The 12296-nt window shown below is 38.9% G+C and overlaps 1 protein-coding gene across 8 annotated transcripts in view; it reads right to left on the reverse strand.

Annotated features, from left to right (window-relative positions):
- Positions 1-12296, reverse strand: part of tenm3 (teneurin transmembrane protein 3) — a 567981-nt gene that overhangs the window by 280747 nt on the left and 274938 nt on the right. For all 8 annotated transcript variants that reach the window (XM_078166323.1, XM_078166324.1, XM_078166322.1 and 5 more), the window contains 4 exons: positions 11761-11991; positions 9628-9748; positions 6875-6945; positions 3416-3703 (listed from right to left, as the gene is read on the reverse strand). In XM_078166323.1, the coding sequence (XP_078022449.1) occupies positions 3416-3703; positions 6875-6945; positions 9628-9748; positions 11761-11863 (583 nt within the window). In that variant the 5' untranslated portion in view covers positions 11864-11991. The remainder of the gene's footprint in view (positions 1-3415; positions 3704-6874; positions 6946-9627; positions 9749-11760; positions 11992-12296) is intronic.

Here is a 12296-nt window from a genome sequence, read left to right on the forward strand (position 1 = left end):
ACTGAGCTGAAAGACATGGCACCTGAGTGTGGTTGAGATAACAGGTTCGTTCGAGATGAGCCAGGCCTACGCAGATTCGATCACCGGCGATCGGCGCACAATGCATGCCGGTTAGTTTTGTGTCCGACTTCATCCCTTATTATTTTGCTTCTGTCTAGTTCGAATGAAGTATGTTTTATGATGAGTTAACATGGCAGGTGCGGGAGTTAGCGCTGCACACAAATCCCATCATGTACCATACAATTCATCAAACCTTCATACCTAGTGAACCTAGTGAAAATTTCAGGAGGGTATAAAGGTATGACGAAAGTAAATAACAACGAAGCCTAACTGAAGCAAAAGGGGAGATCAAATGATGTAGTACAAACAGCAGTCCACCAAAGGAGCTGGCCGGGAGAGAGAGGGATCAAAGAAACACAGGACTTTCACCAAGATTGCTACACAAGTCCCGTGTGAAACCAAAAGTCAACATATCAAACGTACCTATTTCAACCTTAAACCATGATATTTTTCTAAACCTAAAAAGTAGCTTTCTAACCCAGGTCTAACCACACAGTTTTAGAGCATGACTGTGACCCTTTTACAAAATTAAGCACGTTTTATCTCACGCTTAAAAACTGCGGAATGTTTGGAGGTTCATATACAGCTCAGGAAATTAAGCTCCAACCAGATTATTGCAACCGTTTCCGCAGTGGAAAGGAGCAAAGATATCAACTTTGCGAGCAAGTCTTATCTGATTGATAGTGGTCATGTAGATGTTACAGGTCCTGATTAGACCGACACAGTGGCCTTCAGCTACAAACTGTTGTGCTCTAGTGTTTTTGTGGTATTGTTACGTTTCATGATATTCATACATTTAGTCATCCACTGAGGTTCATCCATGTCAACATCTTTTTATTAATCATTTTTCACTAGATAACGGCAGAATTTCTCTGTAACACACTCTGTAATTTTGGTGTTAATCGGATAATGACCCACTACTTTCTTACGTCAAGGACACAAACACAGAGGGGTGCAGACCAGTGTAAGCTTGCACGCCCTTTTCTAGTAGACCATGCTTCATCCACCAAATCTTCTACGCTAGCATGCCTTCATCAGGGTTAATCACCACCCCAATAATGACCCAACCACCACTATCACGGGACACAAAAACTAGGCTATGATTCCACTGATAAAACCAGTCCAAACCCACAAGTGACCCTGTGTTACCATTTGACCACTTCAACTCCTTACATACACACACACTAACAAATAACAAATGAGAGCAGGCACACACACACACACACACACACACACACACACACAGCTGCATTTTAAAGAGTCAATTAGCCTTTGAAAACTTGACGACTACTCACTTTTAGAGATGGGAAGTGTTTCCTCCAGAGCACTGACATCCACAGCATAATGCCATTTAATAAAAACATTATCAAACTTAATATAGGAAATATAATGACTCAGCACTTTATCTCACTGTTAATTACAACATCACATCTCTTAATGAAAACCCACTGTGTGTACGTGTGTGTGAGTGTTTGGCTCACTTAATGAAAATACTGTGTATGTGTGTGTGTGTGTCCGTGTGAGTGTGTGAAATCAAAAACAAGTCCTTTATTAAGTATGAAATTCACACCTGTTATGGAAAACTACCTTGAGGATATACGTGCGCAAACACACACACACACACACACACACACACAACACACTCAAAAAAATGCATTAATAAGCAGACAAAGAACAACTTGACAAAGACATTTGCACATTTACATTTCTGCGCTTACATCTATACAATCAAGTGAACACTGACTCTGAAACACACATGCAGAAAACAAATGACTGCTCAGCTAAATCGCGATCATTAATTAAATTAATTAGCAGGACGTTCTTTTGTGTTTTGCTGCCCTCAACTACTGTACCAGCCTCCTCCCCCTCTCCGACCATCGGGAAGAACACTGAGTGGGGGTGTACAGTACATATCCATTTGAGAGATCTACACCACTTGGCTGTTTCATTTATTTTGCTGATTTAAATAAAGGTGGATTTAGACTTGTTAATGTGTTTGGTAATCACATTATTGAGGAGAAACTGCTGTAGCTTATAACTTTATTCCATGATGCTTTAACAGCAATGAAACCTTGCTGTTGATGACCTTGATGAAACCTTTCACTGACAAACAAAATATACTAAATCTTGAATGCCTACAAAATCCTACAGTACTATAAACCTTTATGACATGGCTTTACAAATCGGAACAAAAATTTAGCCTCTCCTGCCTTTAATTAATGCCATTAGGTTTCCATAGACGAAAACATTCTTTCATTGAACAGGAGGAATTCTTTAATAAATTAGGACCAAATGACAAATGGACTGCACTTTCGTATAAAGCACTTTTCTACCTCAACAGATGGAAAAATGCTTTATGATTTGCCTCTGATTTATCCATTCACACACACACACACACACACACACACACACACAAACCGCCTGCTTATCAGGTGACAATTTGTGTTTCAGTGTCTTGCACAAGGACACTTTAACATGTGGACAGGAGGAGCGGGGCATCAAACCGGCAATTAGTAGACAACCCTCTCTACCTCCTGAGAGACAGACACCCCAACGGAAAGGAATAGAAAAGTTTCTGGCTATGTAACAGCTGCCACTGGAACATACTGCAATTTACTGCTTTGACCAACACTGACATCACCAAACAAGTTTTGTATAATTGTACACGTATGAAATCTGGGTTTTGCTTCCACTCGGACATTTGCATAAAAAATAAATAAATAAATAAAAAAACACTGTAGTTAATGTCTTTTGGCAACAAACGGATGACAGAATTTGGCGAGAGCAGAACAAGTGACGCTTTATCCTCTTTTCCTCTCACACACTACAACCAGCAGACTCACAGCAGGATGTAAAGATTCCATCACATGGCTGATTTTCCTTTTTGTTGAAAAAATGGAGAACGGGATTCACTGTGATTCCACCATAGGAAATGTATATGTAGAAGAATTAAATCTTTATATTAAAAATGGATGTCACAGTCATTAGCTGTGTTTTGTCAGTGCCAAGACAGGTCTGAGGCATCAGCTACAAGTGTGTAGATTCAGACTCGAGAAATGTGAGAGTATTCAGAGATGCTGGGTTATTGCTAAGGATGCAGCGAGACATTAGAGTTGGTTGGGCACTGTATGTCGCTGTCCTATTAAAAATGAGCATGATTCAAAATCAAGTATGCATACGTTCAAAGGACCACGATTAAGACTGAACATTTTTAAATCAGTTGGAATGAGTAAATATATGAGTGCTCTGTAGTTCAAACTGCAAACTGTTAAAAACTGCATCTGGCATGTGAGGTGTTGAGCACAGAGGGAAAGAACACCAAAAAGAGAAAAAGAAAGTTAAGATGACGTCCTACCATTGTCGCTGTCTGACTTGTTCTCGTGCTCGGTGTCGGTGAGAGTCAGCACAGAGTTGGAGCGGCTGGACAGACAGGAACTCCTCCCTGACGATTTACCCAGACCCCCGCGGCCCCACAGCCTCATGGCGCGCTCTGGCGACATCACAGCCTGACTGTCGGTATCCAGGTCCGGGCCTGTGCCGACTGAGAAGCCACGGTGGGGGAGGCCCATCTCGGAGCAGAACGCCAGGCCACGACGTGAAGGCGGCTCGCAGATTCCCAGCTGACGGAGACTGAAGTGCTGACCTGAAACAGAAACAGATGGAGATTTAACTACTGTGTGGAAATGTGAGTATTTTATTATACATTATGGTGAGTGCATGTCTCACTGCTTATTGCTTATTACTATAAATATTAAGAATTTCATTTTATATATTTATCTTTTATACCAACTTCATTACAAGATAAAAATCTGACATTTACATCAATATATACATCTTTAAATGTTCCTTCAAATATGAATGATGATAAGATAAAGACAAGTCCATGATAACTTCCCAATGGTGATAAAAACACATGATGTTACAAGATGTCTTTACACAAGAAATACTTTATAGTAAAGCTTTGGAAAAATAAGCTGAAAAACATATGTGTTTTTAACTGATTCTACATTGTTAAATTAAAAAAAAAGAGACATAACCCTGACATTCATGTTCTCTTCTCATCTCCTAGATTATTTATATGCAAAAGAGTTTATTGCCTGATGCTAAATTAAGTCGTGAAAAATCACAGTTTCACAGAAGCCAAGGATGTGTCTTCCACTTGTTTGTTTTGTCTGACTAAACAATCCGTAAAATAAAAATATTAAATGTACAAAAACATGTAAGTCCTTCTTTCTTTGACTTTGATGAAGCCTCTGTGGTGTTGAAAAATCTGATCGCACGTTTAAAGGCTGTAAATGAATCAGTGTGCTCCACTCCTTTTTTCTCCCTTGGAATTTAAATCCTCATATTTGTGAAGCTGGAACCAGATATAACCAGATAACATCTGACAGTTTTGCTTGATAAATTACTTGGATTAATCTATCATTAAAACTGCTCTCAATTAATTTTCTGTTAAGCGACTAATTGATTAATTGTCTGACTGTGTCAAACCATCACAGACACATGTGGTCTTGCTTTTGAGTGTGAGAATGTGGCAAAGACGATCTCAGTTAAAAAAGGAAAACACACACGCGCAGACACACACACACACACACACACACACACACACACACACACACACACACACACACACACACAATGACAGCAGCTGCTACCCGTAGAGTGAGCCTGACTCATGCAGCATCTCACTTATTCTATTGCGAAGAAGAAAAGCCTTGGCCCTGGTTAGGGACTGTAAAACCACAGCAATGCTTTCAGGGAGGACAGTGGTTGAAAAAGAAATTATAGAAGACAATTCTAGCCGTGGAAATAGAAGCAGGAACGCAGAAGATGAACCAGACAGAGAAGGTGAATACTTATTGACTAGATCCCTTAAATCCCATTTAGTCATTACAGGAGAGGAGACAGATTACCAGCGCTTTAAGCCTGGAGACTATTAAAATATACACTGTGAAGGTAGCGCAAGTCACATGAGGACGCATGTCATTGCTACAGATTCTTTGATACCAGTTACTCAGAAAAAACTGTAAAAAAACAAGAAGACTCAAGGCTGAAACTGATGTAATTTTGAATCACAAAAGACACATATAAAACCAAGACTGTGGCAAAGAAATAAAAAAGAAACAAATATAAAAGTTTCAGTAATGGAATATGTTTTTATATCTTCAAAAGGTCAGCAGTTGACAGCCATCTTATACTTTAGACTGCTGTATTTTTTTAAAGTGTATGACGAACCCGTAATAAATCAACCCGTCAACTCTTATGTCAAAACCCTCAGCTATAAAGCGCCCAACTATTCCAAGATTAGAGTCATGATGAGCCTCTGATTAATGATATAAAATCAATTGATACAACACTGGTTATTAATGAAGAAGCCCTAATCTGTTTGTACTTGTATTAATTAGGATGCTCATTAGTTGATGCAGAAACGTTAACTACTCTTTCTGGGGTCCACACAATTAGACAGAGACAAATACTTCCACAAAAATATGCATTCATGAAGATTATTACAATTCTCTTTGGTGTAAATTAAATACATTTTTCATGGTTTATATGATCAAAGATGCAAAATGATGTTTCTCAAATTTCATGTCTAAAAACTGATTGATGAGTAAGGATTTGCAGTTGCTTAATGGATGCAGAGCTGTATGCCTTTTCTGTGATTATATTACATCAAACTTTTTTTTCAGTTCCCCCAAAAACCAAAATGAACAAGGTTAATAATGGGTGTTTCAGTAGGGGCTCTTTCTTTCTTTTTCTTTCTTTCTTTGTCTTCCTTCCTTTTTTTCTTTCTTTCCAAAAGAGAAATCTTTAATATTTGAGAACATGCAGACTAGGGCAAGTATTTCATAGTGGATTATAAATTCAAAATACTTCTTTTCATTAAATTTAATAAATCATCAGGAGTAACTCTTTTTACATCGACTGGAAATGAGCTGAAATCAGGTTCAAATAACACGTGTGATAATCCTTTAAAATATAAATGAAAAGAAGACAAACAAATCATCTGTAGAATCTCAGTATGTGCCTCTTCATCTTTAATCAGCTAATGAAAAGGGAAATTATAAAAGCTTTCCGTAATTAATGGCACAACAAGAGATAACGAGTGCTGCCGTTCAATTAAAAGTTATATTAATTTTAAATGAGCTCCAATTAGGCCAGCAGTGAAAACGAAGGAGATAAGATGATTGAGTAATTATGACTTTTTCATTTCTCAAATATTGACGCTGTGTTAATTGGAACTTGAGAACAATGAATGCGCTTCTGTGGTTAGGCTTTTTTTTTTTCTTTTAATGTGCTATTTTTACAATTTTCTCTATTTCTTTCACAAGACTTTAATGTGTCACTTTCAGTGATTCATTATACTGTAGCTATCAGCATACATAATTTTATTATTAAAATGATTCAACAGCTCTTTCCACTACCCCATCTGACCTGCATCTATCCATATTCACACTGTTAATGTGTTTTCCCCAAATGTGTAAACAACAAAACAACAAAAAGCAAAATACAAAGCATAAAGATTTACATTAACGCAGGACATGTAAATCAGACATTACAGAAACACCTGACTAAATCCATACTAAGACACTAAAGACAAATCAATTCACAACTGGCAGAACTGAGCAATGTAAACATTTAAAAAAAAAAAAAAAAAAAACAACGGAGAGGAAATTAACATGACATTTCAAGGAGCTGATGGCAAGGCTACCAAAAGAACACCTGTTTAGTTCAAAATACACTATTCTGAGTGTTGTTGCTTTAAGCGGAGGAGGCACGGGGAGCATATGTGTGGGTGCATGTGGACTCTCACCTTGTCTGTTATAATCATCCTGTTCACGGTGAACCATGTCCTTGTATCCCTTTGTCGTCCCGTACAGCAACCTGTCAACAACCAAGGACAAATGCCGTCAGTTGTGTTACTATACTAAAGGACAGTCCTTCAGAATAAATCCAGCTTTGTTCTGCCCTTTTGTTGCATTCACAGGCACCAACGAGTTGGAATTACAGTTAGGCATCAACAAAAACAAAAGACGGCAAAACAGTGTCAAGGCTGATCACTGCTAGTGGTGGAGAACAATTGTTCTCTACAGCTGGTGCAATAATCCTGCTTGAATGGATCACAACAGTTAGTAAAAGCTCAACTGTATATTGCTCACTTGCTCATAGTACTGTTGGATGTACTGTTATAGGGTGACGGGTGCTGGGAGCATCTTGAAACTCAGTGCAGAGGCCACAAATTAAAGTGAAGTGAGTTATATTATGCAATCTGAGAATATGGCTTGTTACAGCTTAAGAGCTAATAACTGAAAGAGTGATTAAAAAGGACAACAGGAAATTAACTGGGACATTAAGTCCAGCTGTATTTCCGAAGTTAACAAAATGCATGTTCTTTACGAGTCTGCTGCATTGTTCACTCTCCTCTCTTCCTGAAATAGAACAACACGGGTCATATTTTTTGTCAATATGATCTGCTTTAATATCATTTACATACATACCTGACAATAGTTAATTAACACACAGCAAAAACTATGTCCTCAACTCAGGTGGGTGGCTCGCACACACACAAAACCACAATGAGGAGAGAGAAACATTTGGGAGACGACATTCGAGAACTACAAGCAGATGGAATTGGTTTAAAATTAAAATTATATTCTTTTATATTCTTTTTTTCAGGAATCCATGGAAGTAGCATTTAATTTACATTTCACTGTTCTGCCTGTCAGATGTATAATGTATGTCCTTTACTGATTTTTGTTGGATAATCGAAGGTTGCTGGTAAAAAAAAATGTGGCACTGTGGTGAAATTGATTTTCATTCACTGAGAATAAAGCAGCCCTAATGTGGTTCAATCATCAGTAATCAGCACAACTCCAATAAAACTCCAGTAAACGTTCAAACTATATTCATATATAACATCTACTGCACCGTATCTACACTGCTCTTCCAGGAAACTAGCCTAAAACACATGTTTCGAATATTATCAGGTCTTTACTGCGAATGGCTGTTATCAGTTGTGATTACTGCCATTATAATCCTTCAGAGGGGACGACTGCAGGAGGCCAGAAAGTGCATGTACAACATGTCCCTTTTAAACTCTTTGTTAAAGTTGTGAAACGGTGGCAGTTTGGTGAGGTTTAGCACAAAAACTATGCCGGTTTAGGAAAATATCATCATTTGGGTTAAAATAATTACGTGTGTGGCGTAACTTAACTTACCCTAAGTATGTGACACTAATTTTGCTAACTTATGCATCTAAATTAAACATACTGATAATAAATGATAATAATAATATCACACTTTATTTGTATAGCACTTATGAAAACACAGTTACAAAGTGCTTTATAAGACAAATAAAATAGCATACACCATCAAGATAAAAACAGCAATAAAACCATTAAACGTAGGCTAAGACCAGATAAATCAGAGTGTGTAATAAAGATAAATTATTAATAAAACTGATTGAAAAAAAAAAAGGATTAAAAAAACTAGACACACAACAGATTTACTGTAAAAAAAAAATCTGTTCTGTTGCCGCAGAAACAGTTCAGAGGGTCTACACTACACTACAACAGGGCTGTGCTGTATTTAACTGCAGAGACTCTGCCCTCTGCCTGTGTGTTTTTATTGTCATCTTATTTCACTGTTTTTGGGCGTTCCTGGGCACAGTAGGTGCAAGTGAGGTCAGGACTTTATAAAAAGGTAGCGACCAGCTGTCAGATCATAAGTAGCAAAGATCCAAGAGGAAGAGAAAGAGGGACAGGACACCTAAAAAGGCATATATAGGGAATAAGAGTGAGTCTGGCTTTCACTTTCGCTGACGATATTGTTTACAAACAGTAAAAGTAAAGTGATAATGTTTACTATTGCCTGTCTGCCATCCACTACTACATACTTATATTTATTTATCAGCATTTTTATCCTCAATGAATGTCCTGTGTTTTTATGTTCGTTGTTGGAATGCATCACTTGAGAGTCGCAACTACTTCATCGTATTCCTATGCAATGACAATAAAGACTTTTTATACTTCTAGACTAGGCTTCTAACCGACAATTCCTAAAACACATGCCGTTAAATCTATGCTCCCGATGACAACTGCTAACAGCTTTTTAATGGGCTGATAACATTTGAAGCAAGTGCCTAAAACTGTCTCTCAATATGACATGTTTTGATGAAATTATCAGTATAACCAGGAAGTGCTTTAGACTGATCATGTTGGTTCAAACTTTCTTATGAGACAAGAAATAACAGCTTAGGGAAGCAGAAATCACCCACAGTAAAAGGTAGCTTTTATAGTCAAGTCTGCTGTCTGCAGTGGTTTGTTTAATGGTGTGCAGACATGGAAAAAAAGTATTAATAATTGTATGATCCTCCCGGTGAAGAAACGCTGAAGCTTTCAGTTTCTCTCTGAAGTTACCAAACACACTGTAGGTCAAATTGTCTACTCAAGACAACATTATTCAAAGATCTGTTTTTGTGCTTTACACAGCCATGACACAGCCCCAGTATTATCCACTGAGTTTATCAAAATGGAACATTATAATGTGTGCAACTCCATTTCTAACCTGGTCTGGTCTTGGTGCTGGTCAAAGGCCTTGAGTGTTTCACTGGAGGAGTAGGACTTCTGAGTGGGGACCCGGAGTCCCTGGGAACCAATTGCACAGTCTTCACTGTCCCCTGATGAACCTAGCATGGATAGAAACACACACAAGCAGATACACACACATACTGTATATAAGCACAAAATCATGCAAACACACAGATAACAGACACTGTTGTCCTTCCTCCAGGCTGGATTGTGTTATTTACAGTTCCCAGTCTGTTTAAGTGACACTCTCAGACATGTACATACAGTATAAAGCAGCTATGAGATGCCATTCTTGATGAGTTTACTGTACTTTATGTCTATTTGAGTTTTAGAATGATTCTGGAGCTACTCAATATCTCAGTACAGCTCTGGTCAATATTCACACCAAGCACACAAATATAATTTTTTCAAGTATCTTTGAGAGCACACAGAGGGTCCTTTGGCACATGGACTTTTTATTTATAAGAGCAGATGATTTATTTGTTGAGGAGACAGTTTCACTGGCTGCAAGCAGGATGATTCTCACCTTATTCATTTTGTCTCCAACACAAACTATAATTCTGTCCGAAGTGCAGTAAATATTCTATGGCTCCTGGAGATCAGCTCCAGAGTTGTAGGTTGATCTATGGAGGACTGCTCTCTCAGCAGCTGGACTAAGTACAGCCTCAGGCCAGCTGGAAAAATCACCCAGGACCTCTCTCATGTACTGCACAATGAATATCAACGTCTGCCTTCTGGGAAGAACTGCAAGCTATTCAGATGTATTTTTTGGCCCCATAACTTTCCGAGCACATCAACTGATCTCACACACACACACACACACACACACACACACACACACACACACACATAGATGCACGCTTGACAGTGACTGTCTAAGCACTGTAATGCATCTTTACAGCACTGTCTGCATGGTGCTTTCAGTTGTATGAAACCAAATTCATTTTAAATGTGCCACACTGCCACAGTTCTATGCGAACCCTCAACTGGTTGTGATCTGATTGGCTGTGAAATGCTTGGCAGTACATATTGTACTTTAGGTTTGGAGGTAAATGAGTGTCCCTTCACATTTCAGCTCTTTCAAAAAGAGTTCACAGAGTGTTGATTAAGCCTATCGCTGCAAGGGAAAGCTCTCTGAACTTCGCAGTAAAACCAGAGCTATGACGTCTGTAGCAACTTCCCCGCACTGGCACACCAGAAGTGATGCGTTTCACATAAACAAGCCAGAGCTAAAGAGGACAGGAAGGGAGGAGAGACCGTAACGATGGAAGAGCTAGGAAAATGGCCAAAGCTATAGTGGAGAATGCTGAGAAGCGTCCAAGAAAAGTTTCTGAAGTGGATGTTCCAGATAAAAAATAAATTTGGTGTTCAGAAGACAGATTAAAGAAAAAGAAAGCGTTCGACAATGAGGACAAACATTGATCACCATTGGTGTAGCGTTTTTTTTTTTTGTTGGCGAGCGCTCACAGAAGAGAAGGGACTAAGGGCACACACACTGCACTTTACCGTTCAAAACGTGCATGTACAGAACGGGCCAATTGCTGCTTAAAGGTTTCTCGAGAGCCACGCATCCAAACAGATTTGTAAAGAGTGCTCCTGGGGGCAGATGCAGCAAGATAGAAGTTCAACACCGCTAAAAAATGTGATCTTCTCACACTTTGATAAACACTTGGTTTGTCAATGGAAGGCAAAGTTGAAATATATTGTATGTGAGTGGGATTTGAGAGGATCTGATGTCGGATATCACACATCAGCAGCAGCATGTTTCTACAGAGCAGACAAATGAAACATTGACTCTAGAAAGGGCTTTTTACATTTTTACATTACCTGAAGGCCATGATAGGTTTAGGAGGGGTTAGGAAAGAGGTATTCAGTTGATGCTGTTTTCAACCTCACTGCTAGATGTCACTAAATCCTACACACTGCACGTTTAATATATATTTTTCAGTATCATACAGTATGTCAGTGGTCCCTAATTTTAAGGCCGGCAAAAGATCTCTGAGTGCAACTGACCCTCTGACTGACTCGACTAAGTAATGACTGAAGAAACAAACAATTGAGCAAATAAATGAATGACTGTAAGACAGATTGAGCTAACCGAGCTACTCACCAGTGTAAGGTCCCTCCTTGTCTCTGCGGCCCTTGGTGAGTGAGCAGTATGGACGTCGCTCTTTCACTTCCATAGTGCTTCTGCTTGTGCTGCTGGCAAACATACAGGCATGCTGCTGTACAGCTACGTAGACAGAAAGACAGACAGACAGACAGGCAGAGAGCAGAAAGAAAGACAAAGAGAGATATAGGATGAAGACAGAGAGAGAGCGTCAGGGTTGTTGGACTCCACCTGCAGACACACAGAGAGACAAAAAGGAGTAATCAATGACAAAGTCAAGGAATGAATGATGAGCGATGACTGTTACATTTTAAACTGACATCAGGGTGTGTTAATCATCAACTACAACAACAGTGTATGCAGTGGGTGCTCTTGTGGTGACTTGATTAAAAATAGCAGCAGCACACTCTGTGTTTCGTTCATTCTCATTAGTTGACATGGATACCAAAGAGACATGTTCTGCAAGCTGAACATGTCCAGTTTGTTCGTAAAGCTTTGCACAAATAGGGACAGATAGGCAGAGGCCAAGAGGCTAA

This window comes from Epinephelus lanceolatus, chromosome 3, assembly GCF_041903045.1.
Source record: "Epinephelus lanceolatus isolate andai-2023 chromosome 3, ASM4190304v1, whole genome shotgun sequence".
NCBI classification, from domain to species: Eukaryota; Metazoa; Chordata; class Actinopteri; order Perciformes; family Serranidae; genus Epinephelus; species Epinephelus lanceolatus.